The sequence below is a fragment of the Oncorhynchus keta genome, chromosome 11, assembly GCF_023373465.1.
Source record: "Oncorhynchus keta strain PuntledgeMale-10-30-2019 chromosome 11, Oket_V2, whole genome shotgun sequence".
Classification (NCBI taxonomy): Eukaryota; Metazoa; Chordata; class Actinopteri; order Salmoniformes; family Salmonidae; genus Oncorhynchus; species Oncorhynchus keta.
In genome coordinates this window covers 29,117,111-29,139,077 of record NC_068431.1, presented here as the reverse complement: position 1 = coordinate 29,139,077, position 21,967 = coordinate 29,117,111, and the positions used below count along the sequence as shown (strand labels likewise).

Here is a 21,967-nt window from a genome sequence, read left to right as displayed (position 1 = left end):
GGTTAAGTGGGCATTGTGTCAAGAAGTAGTGCGGCTTGGTTGGGTTGTGTTTCGGAGGACACACGGCTGTAACTATCTAATTGGATACCATGAAAAAGGGGTCAAAAAAAAGGTCAGTTAACTGAAATTCCAAATCAATAATTGAAAAAAGTGCATCTAAGCTATTTAAAAATAAAAATCCCTTCCTGAATAGAATGACTTCAATTTGAAATGACCCCAAACCTGTATGTGAATAGGTACAGGATGGATTCTAAGGCAGTCTTTACAGTCAATTCCTATGTTGATGCCAGTGATGTTGTAGTATTGGAGCTGTGAGATTATTCCATTAAGATTTAAATAGCTGCTGGGAAATCAGACTGGTTACGTACACTCGTGTATGCAACCCCCACCCCCCACCTCTGGGTTGCTATTTGTCTCCCACTCAGCACTGTGTCAGCTGGCCCTTGGCTGTGGCCCATTAGACTCTGTCATGACCTCTCTGCTCTGGCGCTCGCATAATCACCCAAATAGTTTAGACTGATTATGGGCCTCCTGCTAAGTATGCAGGCACACATACGCACTCTCTGCAGGACACACCTACACGACATACTCCGACCCCTTGCTGACCTCTCAATTTTATCAACACTCTTCTCATTCACGCTGGCGGTGACCAAGGTAACTCCAACCAGAGGAGGTCCAGGGGGGACTCAGCAACAGACATGGTACAGCAGCTGCAGTCTGTATATTGTACTATATATGGTAATTGTATAAGGCAGAGAGGGTGATTGTTGGTGTACCTATGGCTCTGGATACGGACAGGCTGCCATTAACCCTCCATGTGCCGAACCAGATGACACAACCTCCCAGAGCTTCAATACGCTGCTTCTCATCCTGTAGTAGGAGAGAGAAAGATGGTATTATGTATAACGGTATGTGCTTGTATATGTGACAGACATCTCTGCTTAAGTGATGTTAGCGCCTGTGTGTGAAGTGAACAGTAATTAAGTGAGTGTGTTTTGTGTGTGTGTCTGTGTGCATTACCTCTCTGTCAGGCTTATGAGGCTTCATCAGTTCCACGGCCTGGCCCTTCTTGACCAGCATGACCTGAGAGTCCCCCAGCCAGGCCACGTACAGGGTCCGCCCCCTCAGGAAGGTCACCACTCCCGTGGTGCCGCAGCGCAGGTTCTGTCAGACACACACACACACACACACACACATTTAGACATAAATACATGAGTGTACAGTAATAACTGTTTACTATGATTCACAGAAATGTTACATCTATTAGAAGCAAACTCTGAACAGTAATAACAAATGCTCAGACATTTGAACTAACATTGCCTCTCTGCAGTTCTACAATACCAGTAGTATTGAAATGAAATCTTCAAGATTAATGTGGCCATTGTTTGAGCCCTTACCTCCAGCTTAGCTTTCCGGATGAAGCGTTCGTCGGTGACTCTGAAGGCGCGACAAAGGGCTTCCCCTGGATCCTGGCTGAAGCACTCCTGTTGCACCATGTTGACGTGGAGGTGGTTGGCGGCATAGATGGCAGCGTCCACGCCCCCGTGGCCATCGAACACAGCGAAGAAGGCCTGCTCCTCCTGGTCCTGAAAACACACAGTGTAAGGTCAAAGGTTAAAACAGTATGACCTGCTATGTCATATAGCTTTAATATTTCTTCCCTTCATTGGAGTCATCACTTGTTATAACATGATGGTGATTCATGTATAGTGACTCTCATGCTTTGTAAACATCAGAGTATAAAGCAATGCAAAGCGTTCATCTGTCCTATCTCAATCATCTTTACAACAAGGTTCCATAAACAAACTTAACTGGTCATACATAGTACATTTAAATTACCGTTGGGTATACAGCATAGTTGTGTGTCACTCTCACGACGTTGTGCGTTTTCCATGAATGGCATGTGTAGTGCCTCGTCGCGAATATGCAAATCCAAATATAACCGGTTTGTGTCTCCACTCATCCATCTGCTTTAATTAACTGGGGTTTAATGCCAATTAGCCGGCTTACCCACCACTAGCACGCTTAATAGAATGGATAAACATTTGATCCGACAGAATAATTATCTCATTATATGAGGATCTTTGAGCTGGTGTGTCTGCCTGTCTGGGATGTCTTATTGGTCGGTTGGTTCAGAAGGGATGTGAGGGAATTATCCATAATCATTTGGAATGACTGGCAAACCAATAAGGATAGGATTTCAATGACATATTTGATTTACTCTGTGTGGCTCAGATAACATGCCATTATCAGCCTGGGGTGTGGTGTGTGTGTCAGTCTGTCAGTCTGTTTGTGTGTGTGTGTGTGTATGTGTGTGTGTGTGTGTCTGAGGGAGCATGCTTGAGCACTATGGCCAATAATGCTATGAGAAGCATTTAATTCACTGGCAGCCACCTAATGTGCTATTATTTACTGCTCTCATTGGGGCTGTATTGGGAACAAGTTGGATAGTGGAGTTTTATTGATCTTCTCCCTATAGTGAAGTGAGATGGTAGCTTCCCTGCAGGGCATCTGGATTAGCCCACCGGGTTAGCCTACTGGGTTTACCCACTGGTAATCTGATCCTAGATCTGTGGTTAGAATCTTCTATCCTCATTAACCATGCTAGAGTGAACTGATCCTTGATCTGTGGTTAAGGACGACTCTGTTCATGCTTACCTGTATGTTGAACTGATCCTAGACCTGTGGTTAATGACTACTATGTTCATGCTTACCTCTATGTTGAACTGATCCTAGACCTGTGGTTAATGACTACTCTGTTCATGCTTACCTGTATGTTGAAGAGAGTGTTGAAGTCGGGGATGACGATATGTTTGTCCTCCATCTTGCGGCGCATGTTTTTGATGGCGTGGATGGAAGTCTCGTAGTAGGGCTGAGGGCGGCGGCGGTAAGGGAAGTCTTTCAGCCACAGGCAGCATGTTTCACACAGTTTGTTGAAAATGAGCCTGGCAAATGCCACCGACTCAATCTCTAAAAGACGACACATGCATAAACAAACACACAAATGGCATGTGATCAGACCACAGGCTCACACACATACAGTACACTACACACCATACACTATACACTACACACTATACACTACACACCATACACTACACACTATACATGGATGCATTAGTGCACTGGTGAAAAGAATGGCATACAGATGCATATAGTCACATGAAAAGAATGTGCCGAATAATATACACGCATGTTTTTATTTAACTAGGCAAGTCAGTTAAGAACAAATTCTTATTTACAATGACACACACGCACACGCACACGCACACGCACACGCACACACACACACACACACACACACACACACACACACACACACACACACACACACACACACACACACACACACACGCACACACACACACACACACAAATGGCCCATTAGTCTGGGAACCCCTGTTTTCCATACTTGAGATCTGTCACACTTGAACCAACCCAAAGCCACTCATGCAAGCTAACATTGGGCCTTACACGGGGAAACAGCTCAATGGAAGAGAGAAGATGGTTCCAGTGGAATTAAGGACAAGTGGGCAAGAGAGGCCATCTGGCAAATGGGTTGGGGGCTGGGGAAACGGACAGAGAGATGGAGGAAGGAGGGAAAAGAAGGATGTCATGAAGTGATCTCGCCGGCTGGGTCTCCCGGAGGGGACGGCTGACATTTTGTCCTCCTCACCGTCTCCGTCTGTGTACTGCAGACTGCACTCCTACCAGATTTAATGGGAATAGGTCACCGATTGTCTGCACGCCTAACCTCTCATGTCTCTCTCCCCTGGCTAACCCCTGTCTTTTGTTTGCCTGTGAGGAGTAACATTATGATTATATTGTTAAATGTAATGCTTCTGACTTTTTCACACTAAACAGTTTCCCGTGTGTATCAAGAATGGTCCACCACCCAAATGATATCCAGCCAACTTGACACAACTGTGGGAAGCAATGGAGTCAATATGGAACGCTTTTGACACCATGAAGAATCCATGCCCTGACGAACTGAGGCTGTTCTGAGAGCAAAAGGGGGTGCAACTCAATATTAGTAAGGTGTTCTTAATGTTTTGTACACTCAGTGTAAATAAAGTACATATATAAACTCAGCAAAAATAGAAACGTCCTCTCACTGTCAACTGCATTTATTTTCAGAAAATGTAACATGTGTAAATATTTGTATGAACATAACAAGATTCAACAACTGAGACATACATTGAACAAGTTCCACAGACATGTGACAAACATAAATTGAATAATGTGTCCCTGAACAAAGGGGGTTGTCAAAATCAAAAGTAACAGTATCTGGTGTGGCCACCAGCTGCATTAAGTACATTAAGTGCATCTCCTCCTCATGGACTGCACCAGATTTGCCAGTTCTTGCTGTGCGATGAGAGAACGAGCAGTATGGCTGGTATCATTGTCATGCTGGAGGGTCATGTCAGGATCAGCCTGCATGAGGGAGGAGGATGCCTTCCCTGTAACGCACAGCGCTGAGATTGCCTGCAATGACAACAAGCTCAGTCTGATGATGCTGTGACACACCACCCCAGACCATGACGGACCCTCCACCTCCAAATTAATCCCGCTCCATAGTACAGGCCTCTGTGTAACGCTCATTCCTTCAACGATAAACCCAAATCCGACCATCACCCCTGGTGAGACAAAACCGCGACTCGTTAGTGAAGAGCACTTTTTGCCAGTCCTGTCTGGTCCAGCAACTGTGGGTTTGTGCCCATAGGCAACATTGTTGCCTTACAACAGGCCTACAAGCCCTCAGTCCAGCCTCTCTCAGCCTATTGCGGACAGTCTGAGCACTGATGTAGGGATTGTGTGTTCCTGGTGTAACTCGGGCAGTTGTTGTTGCCATCCTGTACCTGTCCATCAGGTGTGATTTTAGGATGAAACGATCCTGTGCAGGTGTTGTTACACGTGGTCTGCCACTGCGAGGACGATCAGCTGTCTGTCCTGTCTCCCTGTAGCGCTGTCTTAGGTGTCTCACAGTACGGACTTTGCAATTTATTGCCCTGGTCAAATATGCAGTTCTCATACCTCCTTGCAGCATACCTAAGGCACGTTCATGCAGATGAGCCGGGACCCTGGGCATCTTTCTTTTGGGTTTTTCCAGAGTCAGTAGAAAGGTCTCTTTAGTGTCCTAAGTTGTCATCACTGTGACCTTAATTGCCTACCATCTGTAAGCTGTTAGTATCTTAATGACCATTCCAGGTGCATGTTCATTAATTGTTTATGGTTAATTGAACAAGCATGGGAAACCCTTTACAATGAAGATCTGTGAAGTTATTTGAATTTCTCCTAATTATCTTTGGAAGACAGGGTCCTGAAAAAGGGAAGTTTCTTTATTTGCTGAGTTTATACAGTACCAGTCAAAAGTTTGGACACACCTATTCAAGGGTTTTTATTTATTTGTACTATTTTCTACATTGTAGAATAAAAGTGAAGACATGAAACTATGAAATAACACATATGGAACCATGTTGTAACCAAAAAAGTGTTAAACAAATCAAAATATATTTTATATTTTATATTATTCAATGTAGCCACCCTTTTCCTTGATGACAGCTTTGCACACTCTTTGCATTTTCTCAACCAGCTTCATGAGGTTGTCACCTGGAATGCATTTCAATTAACAGGTGTGCCTTGTTAAAGTTAATTTCTGGAATTTATTTCCATCTTAAATTGTTTGAGACAATCAGTTGTGTTGTGAAAAGGTAGGGGTGGTATACAGAAGATAGGCCTATTTGGTAAAAGACCAACTCCATATTATGGAAAGAACAGCTCAAATAAGCAAAGAGAAACGACAGTCCATCATTACTTCAAGACATGAAGGTCAGTCAATCTGGAAAATTTAAAGAACTTCAAAACTTTCTTCAAGTGCAGTCTCAAAAACCATAAAGCGCTATGATGAAACTGGCTCTCAAGAGGACCGCTACAGGAAAGGATGACGCAGAGTTAGCTCTGCTACAGAGGATACGTTCATTAGAGTTAACAGCACCTCAGATTGCAGCCCAAATAAATGCTTCACTTAGTTCAAGTAACAGATACATCTCAACATCAACTGTTCATAGGAGACTGTGTGAATCAGGCCTTCATGGTTGAATTGCTGCAAAATAACCACTACTAAAGGACACCAATAATAAGAAGAGACTTGCTTGGGCCAAACAACATGAGGAAGGGACATTAGACTGGTGGAAATCTGTCCTTTGGTCTGATGAGTCCAAATTTGAGATTTTTGGTTGCAGCCCCTGTGTCTTTGTGAGACGCAGAGTAGGTGAACGGATGATCTCCCCATGTGTGGTTCCCACCGTGAAGCATGGAGGAGGTGGTGTGATGGTATGGGGCTGCTTTTCTGGTGACACTGTCAGTGATTTATTTTGAATTCACATTCTTAAAATAAATTGTTGATCCTAACTGACCTAAAACAGGGCATTTTTACTAGGATTAAATGTCAGGAATTGTGAAAAACTGAGTTTAAATTTATTTGGCTAAGGTGTATGTAAACTTCCGACTTCAACTATATATATATATTCTCTTCCTGCCTCTTTCTCTCTCTCCCTGGCAAAAACACAGAGATCTTAAAGGAGTGTTGCAGGGTTATTTAGACTGCTGTTTCCTTCTCTTCTAAAAGACCTCTGCTCTCGCTTGTTCGCTCCACAGAGTGCTTTATTTTGTCACTAACAAAGTAAAGGGAATTATAAGTGACAGTGGATGGCATCAAACTGTGGTATGAAAAAAGTGAGTCAGGAAGTGCAACTGTTTGAATGCTAAGTATTAGATGAGTATACAAATGGTGATTTTTCTCATTTGTCCATGGTGTTGACTGAAACAACACCTAAACTGACAAAGACTTTGAATTTCAGCTAATATATTGTACAATAAGTAACTCTGTCCATACAGTAGCCTAGCTAGGTCAGTACATGACCTGATTTTGCATGTCAGGCGTGGGCTGACAGGGGACTCACGGGGGAAAGGGTCTACTCCATCCTCAACAGTCTTCTGGATGTGGTAGATGGAGAGGTCACTCTGCAGAACACTGTCTGCTGTAGACCGTGCCAGGGCAGCCGCCAGGGAGAAGGGGCAGTTACTGTAGGAAAAAAAAGGGAAATGGAGGCGTTATAACAGGAAGGAAGAGAGATCAAAGCGTGGGAGGAAGAGGGAAGAAGGTTGTCATGACGTTGGCCTCTTTGGGTAGAGCAAGACCCATCCCCCTCTCCCTGCCTCCCCCTTGCCTCCTTCAACTAGGTTGCTGTGGTCAGAGAGACGTCGTAAATTCCTGAGGATCTCCTCATGGACACACAGTATAGAGAGAGTACATTTTCAGAGAGAACAAAGGAATTCCTTCCACCTCACAGATAAGATGAATGAGTGAGTATGATACTGTTTGTATAATTGTGTAATATGATTTTGGACTACAAAATACAATTCCCTTTTGATTTGAACTAAATCAGAGGCCCGCCCCTGAGCCCAGTTAGGGTCAGACATCCTGGGACAGCCCTTTTCGGCCCTTCCGAATAAAACCCCCACTAAGGTTTTCGATCGGCAGACCGAGCTTACCTTAATTACGAGATAGCTAAAGGTTGCAGACCATGTTTTTCTCCATTAGAAGGACAAAGGTTGTAGATCATTGCTGAAAATTTTAACCATACCATGTGGTTAAACTCTTAGACTATCGATACCTACAGAATAAGAACAAGTCTTTGATATTAATTACTAGTCTGCAGCTAGGAATTCGGTATCATTGAACGCGAAGAACGACAACCGCCGAAACATCCATTCTATAACAAATGTCACTCTGAACTATTCCCTCTAACCACGACAGAGAGAGAGAGGGAGAGAGATGGACAATTCTACAAAATACATGCATTTTTCACCAGTGATCAAGATGACACACTGAGCGTAAATACAGTGGGGAGAACAAGTATTTGATACACTGCCGATTTTGCAGGTTTTCCTACTTAAAAAGCATATAGTTGAATGAACAAAACTTCCATCCGTTTTGCAACAAAGCACTAAAGTAATACTGAAAAGAATGTGGCAAAGGAATGAATTTTTTTTCCTGAATACAAAGCGTTATGTTTTGGGCATATCCAACACATGACTGAGTACCAATTTCCATATTTTCAACTATGGTGGTGTCTGCATCATGGGTATGCTTGTCATCAACAAGGACTGGGGAGTTTAAAAATAAATAAATAAACGTAATGAAGCTCAGCACATACAAAATCCTAGATGAAAACCTGGTTCAGTCTGCTTTCCACCAGACACTGTGAGACAAATTCACCTTTCAGCAGATCAATAACCTAAAACACAACACCAAATATACACTGGAGTTGCTTACCAAGGAAACACTGGCCGAGTTAAAGTTTGACTTAAATTTGCTTGACAATCTTCAGCAAGACTTGAATTGCTGTCAAGCAATGATCAACAACCAACTTGAATTTTGAAAATATATATGTACATGTATTTGCTACAGTGCCGATTTTGCAGGTTTTCCGACTTACAAAGCATGTAAAGGTCTGTAATTTTTATCATAGATACACTTAATCTGTGAGAGACGGAATCTAGAACAAAAATCCAGAAAATCACATTGTATAATTTTTAAGTAATTAATTGCATGACATAAGTATTTGATCACCTACCAACCAGTAAGAATTCTGGCTCACATACCTGTTAGTTTTTCTTTAAGAAGCCCTCTTTTCTTTTCTTGGAGAAGCCTGTTCTCCACTCATTACCTGTATTAACTGCACCTGTTTGAACTCTTTACCTGTATAAAAGACACCTGTCCACACACTCAATCAAACAGACTCCAACCTCTCCACAATGGCCAAGATCAGAGAGCTGTGTAAGGACATCAGGGATATAATTGTAGACCTGCACAAGGCTGGGATGGGCTACAGGACAATAGTTAAGCAGCTTGGTGACAAGGCAACAACTGTTGGCGCAATTATTAGAAAATGGAAGAAGTTCAAGATGACGGTCAATCACCCTCGGTCTGAGGCTCCATGCAAGATCTCACCTCATGGGGAATCAATGATCATGAGGAAGGTGAGGGATCAGCCCAGAACTGCACGGCAGGACCTGGTCAATGACCTGAAGAGAGCTCGGACCACAGTCTCAAAGAAAACCATTAGTAACACACTACGCCGCCATGGATTAAAATCTTGCAGCGCAAGCAAGATCCCCCTGCTCAAGCCAGCGCATGTCCAGGACCATCTGAAGTTTGCCAATGACCATCTGGATGATCCAGAGGAGGAATGGGAGAAGGTCGTGTGGTCTGATGAGACAAAAATAGAGCTTTTTGGTCTAAACTCCACTCGCCGTGTTTGGAGGAAGAAGAAGGATGAGTACAACCCCAAGAACACCATCCCAACCGTGAAGCATGGAGGTGGAAACATCATTCTTTGGGGATGATTTTCTGCAAAGGGGACAGGACGTCTGCACCATATTGAGGGGAGGATGGATGGGGCCATGTATCGCGAGATCTTGGCCAACAATCTTCTTCCCTCAGTAAGAGCAAAAGATGGGTCGTGGCTGGGTCTTCCAGCATGACAACGACCCGAAACACACAGCCAGGGCAACTAAGGAGTGGCTCCGTAAGAAGCATCTCAAGGTCCTGGAGTGGCCTAGCCAGTCTCCAGACCTGAACCCAATAGAAAATCTTTGGAGGGAGCTGAAAGTCCGTATTGCCCAGCGACAGCCCCGAAATCTGAAGGATCTGGAGAAGGTCTGTATGGAGGAGTGGGTCAAAATCCCTGCTGCAGTATGTGCAAACCTGGTCAAGAACTACAGGTAACGTATGATCTCTGTAATTGCAAACAAAAGTTTCTGTACCAAATATTAAGTTCTGCTTTTCTGATGTATCGAATACTTATGTCATGCAATAAAATGCAAATGAATTACTCAAAAATCATACAATGTGATGTTCTGGATTTATGTTTTAGATTCCGTCTCTCACAGTTGAAGTGTACCTATGATAAAAATGACAGACCTCTACATACCTCTACATGCTTTGTAAGAAACACGGCCGATTTTGCAGGTTATCAAATACTTGTTCTCCCCACTGTATATTAGTGTTTTTTTCCCCCTTTAATTAAAAATAATAATGCATTTTTCTTCCACTTTAACGTTACACATTATTTTGTGTAGATCATTAACAACAAATTACAATTAAATCCATTTGAATCCTACTTTATAACAATAAAATGTGAAGAAATCCAAGGGGGATGAATTCCTAACTGTATGATAAGCACTGTATATGGGGGTAACCAAAGTGACTCAGCCTAGCTACTCTATAAGAGGAATACTCAAATTAACATGAGGAGATAACTTAACATATCTCAGATAACAGGTTAAATGTCTCTTTGTGCCAAGTGCCATACACGTTCACATTCCATCTTATTGCGGGTAAGCAGTGATAACCAGTCTAGCTACAATACCTGTTTAACATATTGGGTCAATTGTAACAATTATCATCGGGGAAGTTGATATCTTTTTGGCAGAGACTCATACAAAGTAAAAACATTTACAGCATCCTCTGAAATGTAGATCATGTTGCAACTGCAGCTGCATTAATAACATTTGATAGCAAGGTCATAGGTTATTTTTAACTGCACAATATTCTAATTTAGATCGAGAAGTTAAGAATGAGTCAAAGTTGATCTTAAGCCTAAAATGTGATTATCTCTACTCCAGATTCTACAGTCTATTAACTCAGGCAAATATTATTTGACTAATTGCTGGTTAATGTAATAATAAAAATAATAATAATGTATGCCATTTAGCAGACACTTTTATCCAAAGCCAAAGATGGACTGTCTCAAACCACATCTGTATTTATTTATTTTTGCTCCTACTGTAACCACAGAGTTAGTTTTACCACAATAACTGACTGACAAGTATTGCATTAACACTATTTGATATGTGCATCAATTTTTTACAAACCCCAAAATATCCTAGCATTGTAAGAGCCATGCTCTACCAACTGAGCTACAGAGGAGATTTGTTGTATTCTAAATTAGACTCTAATGGTCTAGTACAGGTAGCCAGGTTAGTATCAGTGCTTATGTAACTCCTGTGTTACTAGAGAGCAGTTGGCAGGATATTCTCTGGGGTTTAAAGTTGGTGGTGTGTGTGTAGAGAGCTGGACAAGAGAAGCAGAGAGCTTTTCCTGACACCCACACACATGTGTGGTCATCCCACCCATCCTACAACGAGTAGGAGATCAACATAAGGCCTCCTATACCACTGGTGGTTTTCCAAAAGAGTCACGATTATTCTGAAACCACTACAATTCAATGCGTTAATGTTGAGTGCTGAGATGAGTCAATTTAAAACACAGTACAAAATCTATTTTGACTGAACACATTTTTGATTCCTCTCTGGTATCCTTTTATTCACCAACAATCTAACTCTCAAATAAACCCTCTTTCAAGTTGGACCCACTTGCTCATAAAAAAATACTACTCTACCTGAATGTGGAGAGGACAGGACAGGGAGTGGGTAGATGGCCTGAGGTTGTGTGGTGGGAGGCGTGTGCGTTGGTATGAGTGTACAGTATTGTATGTGTGTGTGTAGGAAGATAATGTGGGGTGGATCTGTGGTTAAGTGGTATGTGTGAAAAATACATGACATAGGTAAGGCATGGTCTCCCTATATGTGATTATATGGATGACAGTGCAACAGAGAGAGAGAGAGATGCTAACAGCCTCACTGGTCCCAAGCTGCCATCTTTGCTATTCCACCTCCTCCGCGTTTCCATTCATAGACATTCTGTCTTTCTTCCTCGCTCTTTCTCTCTCGCTAGCTCACATACTCTGCCACTGCCTTGCTGAGAGGGGCGTGTGCCGACGTGGGTAGCCCTCATTGGCTGAGGGACTCCGGCACATTCGTCAGCAGCCAATAAGGTCCCCCCTCTGCTTGTGCGACACAGTGAAGTCAGATCAGTGTGAAGGAATGGGGATGAGGAGGAGAGAGAGGCTCTTTTCACACATTTATCTCTGTGAATTCTATTTTACAAACCTAACTACGTGCATTGCTTCTCATCGTGACGACAACAGATACAATGTGTTAGAGCTTCACATCTTGCAGTTTTTTTCATCTATTGGCTGACAACTCCTTTACTGGGTTATTTCTATATACAGTGCCTTCAGAAAGTATTCACAGCCCTTGACCTTTTCCACTTTTTGATGTGTTACAGCCTGAATTTAAAATGGATTGAGATGTCACTTACCTACACACAATACCCCATAATGTCAAAGTGGAAATGTGTTTTTAGAAATGTTTACAAATCAATTCAAAATTAAAAGCTGAAATGTCTTGAGCCAATTAGTATTCAACCCCTTTGTTTTTGCAAGCCTAAATAAGTTGAGGAGTAAACATTTGCTTAACAAGGTCCCTCAGTCGAATAGTGAATTTCACACACAGATTCAACCAAAAAGACCAGGGAGCTTTTCTAATGCCTCGCAAAGAAGGGCACAGATTGGTAGTTGGATTTTAAAAAATCAGACACTGAATATTTTGAGCATAGTGAAGCTATTAATTAGGCTTTGGATGGTGTATCAGTACACTGAGTCACTACAGAGATACAGGCATCCTTCCTTACTGAGTTGACGGAGAGGAAGGAAACCGCTCAGGGATTTCACCATGAGGCCAGTGGTGACTAAAACAGTTACAGAGTTTAATGGCTGTGATAGAAGAACACTGACGATGGATCAACAACTTTGTAGTTACTTTACAAAACAAACCTAAATGACAGAGTGAAAAGAAGGAAGCCTGTACAGAATAAACATATTCCAAAACATCCATCCTTTTCCCAACAAAGCACTAAAGTAATACTGCAAAAAATGTGTCAAAGTAATTCACTTTTTGTCCTGAATACAAAGCGTTACGTTTGGGGCATATCCAACACATCACGGAGTACCACTTTACATATTTTCAACTATGCTGGTGTTTGCATCAAGCAAATGCTCTTGCATCTGATTAACAAGTTACATAAAAAGTTGCATGAACTGTGTGCAATAATAGTGTTTAACATGATTTGTTAATGACTACCTCATCTCTGTACCCCACACATACATTTATCTGTAAGGTCCCTCAGCCGAGCAGTGAATTTCAAACACATATTCCACAACAAAGATCAGGGAGGTTTTCCAATGCCGCACAAAGAAGTGCACCTATTGGTAGATGAAAATAACACACAAAAAAACAGACATTGAATATCCCTTAGTGCATGGTGAAGTTATTCATTAAACTGTGGATGGTGTATCGATACAGCCAGTCACTACAGAGATACAGATGCCCTTCCTAACTCAGTATCCAGAAAGGAAGGAGACCGCTCAGGGATTTCACCATGAGGCCAATGGTGACTTTAAAACAGTTACAGAGAAAGGAGAAAACTGAGGATGGATCAACAACATATAGCTACTCCACAATACTAACATAAATGGCAGAGTGAAAAGAAGGAAGCCTGTACAGAATACATATTTTTCCAAAACATGCATCCTGTTTGCAATAAGGCACTAAAGTAAACTTTATGTCCTGAATACAAATAATTATTTTTGGGGCAAATAAAACACAACACATTACTGAGTACCACTCTTCATATTTTAAAGCATGGTGGTGACTGCATCATGTTATGGTATGCTTGTCATTGGCTAGGGAGTGTTTTAGGATAAAAAGAAACATAAGAGCGCTAACCATAGGCAAAATCCTAGAGGAAAACCTGGTTCAGTCTGCTTTCCAACAGACTGAGAGACAAATTTGCCTTTCAGCAGGACAATAACCTAAAATACAAGGCCATATACTGGAGTTACTTACCAAGATAACATTGAAAGTTCCCGAGTAACAGTTACAGTTTAGACTAAAATCGCTTTGAAAATTGAAAATGGCTGTCTAGCAATGAATACATCAAGAGGTATGAATACTTTTTGAAGGCACTTTATACAGTTTATTCCATATCTATAATTGAGGCCCTATAGGAGCTTTTTATATTCTTTCCATGCCAGCTAGTCTACAGCGAAACTCCTTATCATCATGGGCGATGTTACCGTTTGCATGGTCTAGATCTGTATTGACTTCCATAGCGTAGCTGTGAGTCTGGGAGAAACAGAGCGTAGCGTAGAGGGCTTTACTGCAGCTTACTGCAGCTGCTGTCTGTGGAGGTGAAAGATCTGGGTCGGGGAGCCTTGCTTTGACGTCATACTGAGAGAGAGGAGGCTCAGCTCGGCTTCACTACTGCACAGAGGGAGGAAGAGACAGAACAACAGAGACAGGATGAGGGAGGAACAGTGGGAGAGAGAAAGAGACTCATCATAACCTCAGATTGAGAACTAGTACCTCTCTCTGAAGCGTATTTATCAAATGTAAAAGACTGCTGGCAGCTCCACTGTTCTAGTCTCCCAGAGACGTCTCTCACTGAAAATGAACATAATGTCCATAAGGATCCCAGTGAATCCTCTCTGGGTGTTCTCTCTCTCTTTCTTGCAAACCTGAGTTCTTCTCTTTTCCTTACTAATTCCCCTCCTGCGTCACAGGGGGTTTGGTGGGCTCTGTATTCCCTTAGCTGATCAGGTTATCTACAGCAGGAATGTGTGTGTGTGCTTTTCATTTTAGAAACAACTATGGCTGGGGAAAAGGCGGGTGGGAGAAGCTCAATCAGACGAACTTGGACTCAAAATTAAATACGAAAAAAAAAGTAAATACGAAGAACTGGGCCAAGACATGAGAAGTGGCCAACAAGGGATCAACTTTGGGCCATAACACTGTCAACATCACGTAAAACCACTAGATGTAGACATGTTTAGATTTGGTCTGTTTTATGGCCTGTTTTTGTGTTGTGGATTTGTTAGTCTCCCTGCTAGCACATTGCCATTAAGTAATTAATGAATCTACCCATCCATGTGGAAGGAGCTTGCAAGCACAATAAGTAGACATTGTTATGGATGCCTTGTTTCAAGGAGGTTCCCCTGGGGGTTTTGTTAACTATGGCGGAATGAAAGCGTATCCATCGTCGCATGACAGCGGAGTCAGTCTCAAAGAGGACATTCTGTAGAGAACAGAGGAGGCTGGTGGTAGGGGCCATAGGAGGACAGGCTCATTGTAATGGCTGGAATGGAATTGATGGAACGATATCAAACATATGGAAACCACATGTTTGACTCCATTCCAGTGATTCCATTCCAGACATTACAATGAGCATGTCCTCCTACAGCTCACCCCACCAGCCTCCACTGGTGGAGAAGCAATCTGCCATGATCCACATAAACAGGACTCTGCTACAATTCCTCCTGGGCACTATTGGCATATGATTCTCACCGATAGCTACGCAGTAGGAAATCTTTACACAAAGAAAAGGTTGCAAAGTGAGCACATTGGCTACTTTACAGTCTAGCATGAACCTGTGACATGGCTGAAGGACTCTATCAAGGCTCTGGCAACTAGCACTGTGTTGCATGTAAATGAAAAGGAGAGACTGAGCTATGCTTATTGACTCAGGAACAACATAAATGGAAGTCATCGTGTTCCTGGTACTTGGAATAGACATCTCTAATAGGGTGGCTGAGGATGGACTCTCATTCTCTCAGTGATATTGGTCCCCTAAAACTATTGGGATGGCTGATTTTAGTATCACTCCCTATCACTCCCTAAATGTCTACTGTTGAATGCTTGATAAAGACTCTTGAAGGCAAATGGCTATTTTTACTCATAATGGCTCTTCCTTAAATGGCAGCTGAACTAAAAAAACAACTTATCTGGTTGAAAAGATACAGTATTAGGCAGAAACATTGATTTGAGTGTAAACATTGACTACAAAGGGTAAACAGCATAATTGTTCTAATATTATCTTCCAAAACAACGAATTGCAAGATTTATGGAAGCTGTTATGTTCATAGAGCCCCTGGATATTTGAGGGTTAGGGTTTGATTTCAACCATGCCCACTAACACAGGATGATAACGCCTAGGGAGAATTATCATGCACAGAGAAACGGCTGTGCTGAATGCGCTCTATCCAATCGTACGGCAGAACCTACAGAGAGTGGAACAGACCTGCCCACAAAATACAGCGCCTCAGACTTGTTTACACAAGACAAAACATCGGCAATGTTATGTTAAAAGAACACTTGGCCCCTAAGCCCTTTATCGAGTGACCACTTGCTGATGTGTTTGATGGTGATCATGGTCTACCACTGTTTTGGGCAAAATTAGAATTGAGACGATGCGCACTTGTATTGCAACTGCCATTTGTCAATATTACAAAATTCACAACTCATTTGCGAGCATCTTGTGTTCCATCACGACCTGTTTTGTAACATGATTCGCTATGAAACACTGCCAGACAGACTCACACGGTAATAGATAGTGAGAAAGTTTTTGCCACACTTTGCTACTGACTTGATAAGATGATTTAGCTAGCGTCGCCTGCCTGCACAATGTGCCTGCTAGCTACTATCTAGCTTCATTGACAAAAACAGAGATGGAAATTAGCTAGCTAATGATTTTGGGAACTGATAAACATTGTGTAGCTTGTGCTTTATTTACGATAGTTTGTGACACCTTGCTGATGAAGTTGCAGACAGGTTCTTAGAAATCAGTCCTGCACGCCAGCTGACTTGATACTGTCTGGAGTGAGTGCACTACTAGTTTTAATGTTTTTAAATGTAGTGGGGCAAAAAAGTATTTAGGCTCATCCTGACATGACCCTCCAGCATGACAATGCCACCTGCCATACTGCTCATTCTGTGCGTGATTTCCTGCAAGACAGGAATGTCAGTGTTCTGCCATGGCCAGCGAAGAGCCCGGATCTCAATCCCATTGAGCACTTCTGGGACCTGTTGGATCGGAGGGTGAGGGCTAGGGTTATTCCCCGAAGAAATTGCAGGTGCCTTTGTGGATGAGTGGGGTAACACCTCACAGCAAGAATTGGCACATCTGGTGCAGTCCATGAGGAGGAGATGCACTGCAGTACTTAATGCAGATTTTGACCCCCCGCCCCCTTTGTTCAGGGACACATTATTACATTTCTGTTGGTCACATGTCTGTGGAACTTGTTCAGTTTATGTCTCAGTTGTTGAATCTTATGTTAATACAAATATTTACACATATTAAGTTTGCTGAAAATAAACGAAGTTGACAGTGAGAGGACATTTCTTTTTTTGCTGAGTTTATGTAGACTACTTATATGTACAGTTGTCGGAAGTTTACATACACTTTGGTTGGAGTCATTAAAACTTGTTTTCAACAAACTATAGTTTTGGCAAGTCGGTTAGGACATCTACTTTGTGCGTGACACAAGTAATTTTTCCAACAGTTGTTTAGAGACAGATTATTTCACTGTATCACAATTCCAGTGGATCAGACGTTTACATACACTAAGTTGACTGTGCCTTTAAACAGCTTGGAAAATACCAGAAAATGATTTAATGGCTTTAGAAGCTTCTGATAGGCTAATTGACATCATTTGAGTCAATTGGAGGTGTACCTGTGGATGTATTTCAAGGCCTACCTTCAAACGCAGTGCCTCTTTGTTTGACATCATGGGAAAATCTAAAGAAATTGGAGACCGTCACATATCTGGTTCATTCTTTGGGAGCAATTTCGAAACGCCTGAAGGTACCACGTTCATCTGTACAAACAATAGTACGCAAGTATAAACACCATGGGACCATGCAGCCATCATACCTCTCAGGAAAGTCTCCTAGAGATGAACGTACTTTGGTGCGAAACGTGCTAAACAACAGCAAAGGACCTTGTGAAGATGCTGGAGGAAACAGGTACAAAAGTATCCTAAAAGTCCTATATCGACATAACCTGAAAGGCCGCTCAGCAAGGAAGAAACCACTGCTCTAAAACCGGCATAAAAAAATCCAGACCACGGTTTGCAACTGCACATGGGGACAAAGATCGTACATTTTGGAGAAATGTCCTCTGGTCTGATGAAACAAAAATAGAACTGTTTGGCCATAATGACCATCGTTATGCTTGGAGGAAAAAGGGGGAGGCTTGCAAGCCGAAGTACACCATCCCAACCGTGAAGCACGGTGGTGGCAGCATCATGTTGTGGGGGTGCTTTGCTGCAGGAGATACTGGTGCACTTCACAAAATAGATGGCATCATGAGGGGGAAAATGATGAGGCTATATTTAAGTTACATCTCAAGACATCAGTCAGGAAGTTAAAGCTTGGTTGCAAATGGGTTTTCCAAATGGACAATGGCCCAAAACATACCTTCCAAAGTTGTGACAAAATGGCTTAAGGACAACAAAGTCAAGGTATTTGAGTGGCCATCACAACGCCCTGACCACAATGCTATAGAACATTTGTGGGCAGAACTGAAAAAGCGTGTGTGAGCAAGGAGGCCAACAAACCTGACTCAGTTACACCAGCTCTGTCAGGAGGAATGGGCCAAAATTCACCCAACTTATTGTTGTAAGCTTGTGGAAGGCTACCCGAAACGTTTGACCCAAGTTAAACAATGTAAAGGCAATGCTACCAAATACTAATTGAGTGTATATAAACTTCTGACCCACTGGGAATGTGATGAAATAAGTAAAAGCTGAAATAAATAATTCTCTACTATTATTCTGACATTTCACATTCTTAAAATAAAGTGGTAATCCTAACTGATCTAAAACAGGGAATTGTTACTAGGATTAAATGTCAGGAATTGTGAAAAACTGAGTTGAAATGTATTTAGCTAAGGTGTATGTAAACTATTTAGTGCCAAAAATAAGGGGTTAAATACATTTAAAAAAAAAAATGTTTCTTGATGTTTCTTATATCGCTCAGACATTTCAGAACAAACTTCCTTTTGATTTTTGGGGGGAATATCTGTAGATCCATGAAGTGAATATGTTGTTCAATGCATTTGTATTAGCTAATAGCAGTAAGGCCAAATCTTTTTTTTTAAATCATACAAAAATGTTTTATACTTCCATTTAAAAAAAAATCTAATTCTAGATCAAATAGCTAAATGATCCTTGGTATGATTTTCTCAAAACAATTCCATATAGTTTAGCTAAACCCCTCCACCCTGTCCCCCTGCTTAGACAGGGCTTAGACTGTTATGGGTTAATACCAAGGTCATATTGTGGATTCAGCAGTAGATTGTATGGTAGAGCCATCACATGCCCAGAGCAAGCTTTGCTGAAAGCTCGGGAGCAGATCACGAGGGACCGTAATATTATGTTCAGATGCCACAGCTATTAACTTTGCTCAAGATACTCATGGATTAGAACATGGAATTGTTCCCTCAGAAGTTATAGGACAGGTCACATAGCTATTATTTTTTGAACAATACATTGATATCCCTGTGGTAGTAAGACCATCAAGAAGGTTAACCTTTTCCTACTACCAGTGACAGAGTGGTAAAAAATTGGTGTGTAAACTCTGATCGCCAGTCGCCGGGAAAAAGTAACACTCCCTATACTTTCAAAGTATTTTTCTGCAAAAGATTGGGAAACTTAGCCTGGCAGACGCGACTCACGTGACTCACATCGAAGGGAGAGCTGTGACACACTTGTCTGGACAGGAGGCAGTTGTAAAAGCAGACTCATTGATTGGGTCTCTCAAATGATGTTTTTTCCTGGGGGGTTGAGACCTCTCATTGTTTGGCTTTGAAAATCCAACCGATGCAATGAAAGGGAGCTTGTGGGCTGTGTGTGGCTGTGTGTGGCTGTGCCTGTGGATGTTTGAGTGAGAAAGACATGGAGGAGAACTAATCAGTAAAAGCACAGCCACCTTCAATATTGACTCATCGTGCCAACAACATCAAAATAGTTCTCCCTCTCATATGCATGTCCCTCTGGTCAGGTAACATGTAGGTTGCTAGGACAGGGTGCTTATTATCACACTGCACTTCAGAAGATCACCCAACGATCAGCCAATGAAGAACCAAGAGCACACTGGATTTACATGTCTGCATGTCTGGTTTGGGTTAGAGGATATGCCAACATGTCATTATGGACAAACAAAGATGTTCTTAGTTTTGGAGCCAAGTGTGAATAGTAAGCCTACGTTGGTTCAGACATACTATAGATACATTTGAATCATTAGATGGATGTCTGTTTGTTACTATAGCAAGTATATGTGGTTCACATTATGTGTTAAATATTTGTTTTTCTTCTAGAGTAGTGAAGGGGTAAAAAAGGTGAGACGTGTCAGCTCTGAGATTAACTGAGCACTGAGACTGGCTCTATTTAGGAGAGTGTGACCTAGCTGGGCCAAAGAGAACAGTTATTTGGGCTGTTGTGACATTGAAGGACGAGGAGCCCTGCATCCTGGTATTTTGGCACTAAAAGAAAGACTATGGTTGAAAATCCCTATGCATCACAACCATAGCTGCATCTTATACATCAGTGACATACCCTATAGTCTGTTTTCATATAATCTGAACAACAATTACAGTATGGAGAACAGATGAACTGGGGTGGAATGTTATGATTCTATATTGACTTTGCCTTAAAGCAAGAGTATGACATTGTTGCTGTTCATAGTATTGCATGCAAGAGAAGCCAGCGAGCATTTGGCCTCCCTTGATAAAAAATGTAATTTAATAATAGCCAATAAGCATTGAGCTAAACTAGTGAACTGCTGTGAGCTGTGAATAGTCCTGGCGCACCAAAAAAAAGTGTCAAGAGATGCTAGTTTGCATTTGGCTTCAGACCAATCACATCAGAATCCAAACGTCATTTTCAGATAAATGTTTACATCTCGTTGTTGTGTTGTTGTCCTCTGGTGGCTAGCTAGCTAGCTTAAATAGTCCCTTTCCTAAATTAGCCATGGATGGAGATAGGGATTTGGACTTGTGGTTTTACTTAATTTATCTGCACTGGCCAATGATTATAACGGCAATTCTAATTCAACCATAAATTCATACATTGTGCCCCTAGCCTGAGAGGATGGAAGTTCAACATGTAGTATGCTAACGTTAACTAGCTGGCCTGGCATATTGTTTCCCATGAAAGAAAGTAAGGCTAGCGAGTAAGCATTTTTGGCAGGTAGCCTAGGTCAACAAAAGCTAAAAGTATGTACTGTATGACAGAGTCATAGACCGTGTAGGCAACATAAAAGAGGAGGATGGCATTTGCGTATGGTGTGTCAACATGTTTTTTCTACTTGCACACGCATGCACACCCACAGAAATCAGTACCATGAACAGCCACATCATATTTAGCTTACGTAGATTGGACTAAATATTTGTTGGTATCTTTTTTGGCTTGGCTGGTGATCTTACCCACGCACCGCTACTGCTCAAATCAGCTCTTCACACAGTTGGTCGAAGATCGTGCCCTAATTGGATTTGAGTAGAATAAGAATTCTCTGTGTCATATACTTTGGTTTGGGCAAAACAGTTACATAATCTTGAGCTCTTGAGAGACATTCCAAACTCGCTAACTTTTTTTTAGGATATTTCACCTGCAGCTTTAGAAGCCTGAAATAGCTGCCTCTATCAATTTCCAGTCAAACTCACACAAAGACTAAAACAAATACTTATATACTGGCATATGAAAGAGAAAGCAGGGTTTGTAATGTCACAAAATCTCTGGGCAAGTACTGGTGATGCTCTATGCCGGGGAAGCTGATAGTCTCAGTCCACCTTTCATTATACAGTCAAATAGGATGGCCGGCTTTCTGGAAGCTGCACTGGGAAGAAATGCTCTCATTCTTTTGTTTATAATTGCACAGCGACGGGTCAGAGTTCATTTGTTTGTTTTCCAACTGCATCCGCTGTTGTTTATTTCGATCCTTCAGAAATGACTTTCACCAACTGCTGTATTTGGCCACAATATTACAGAGAGCTTTTACACGCTGTACCAATAAAATGGAGAGAAATTGCTTTAATGCTATGAGGTGTTTTGGAGAGGAATGCAATGTACAAGTACTCTTGTACAGTACTTGATACATGAGTCATGCATTGAACCAGGGTTTGCTTTACTGTTATGCCCAAGCAATTGTTCTTTCTGAAAAACTT

The 21,967-nt window shown here is 41.9% G+C and overlaps 1 protein-coding gene across 1 annotated transcript in view; it reads right to left on the bottom strand.

Annotated features, from left to right (window-relative positions):
- Positions 1 to 21,967, bottom strand: part of LOC118390033 (protein phosphatase 1E-like) — a 73,560-nt gene that overhangs the window by 5,288 nt on the left and 46,305 nt on the right. Inside the window, exons 2-6 of the mRNA XM_035780173.2 lie at positions 6,963 to 7,084; positions 2,771 to 2,970; positions 1,398 to 1,586; positions 1,021 to 1,164; positions 777 to 870 (exon numbers count right to left, since the gene is read on the bottom strand). Coding sequence (XP_035636066.1) covers positions 777 to 870; positions 1,021 to 1,164; positions 1,398 to 1,586; positions 2,771 to 2,970; positions 6,963 to 7,084 — 749 coding nt within the window. The remainder of the gene's footprint in view (positions 1 to 776; positions 871 to 1,020; positions 1,165 to 1,397; positions 1,587 to 2,770; positions 2,971 to 6,962; positions 7,085 to 21,967) is intronic.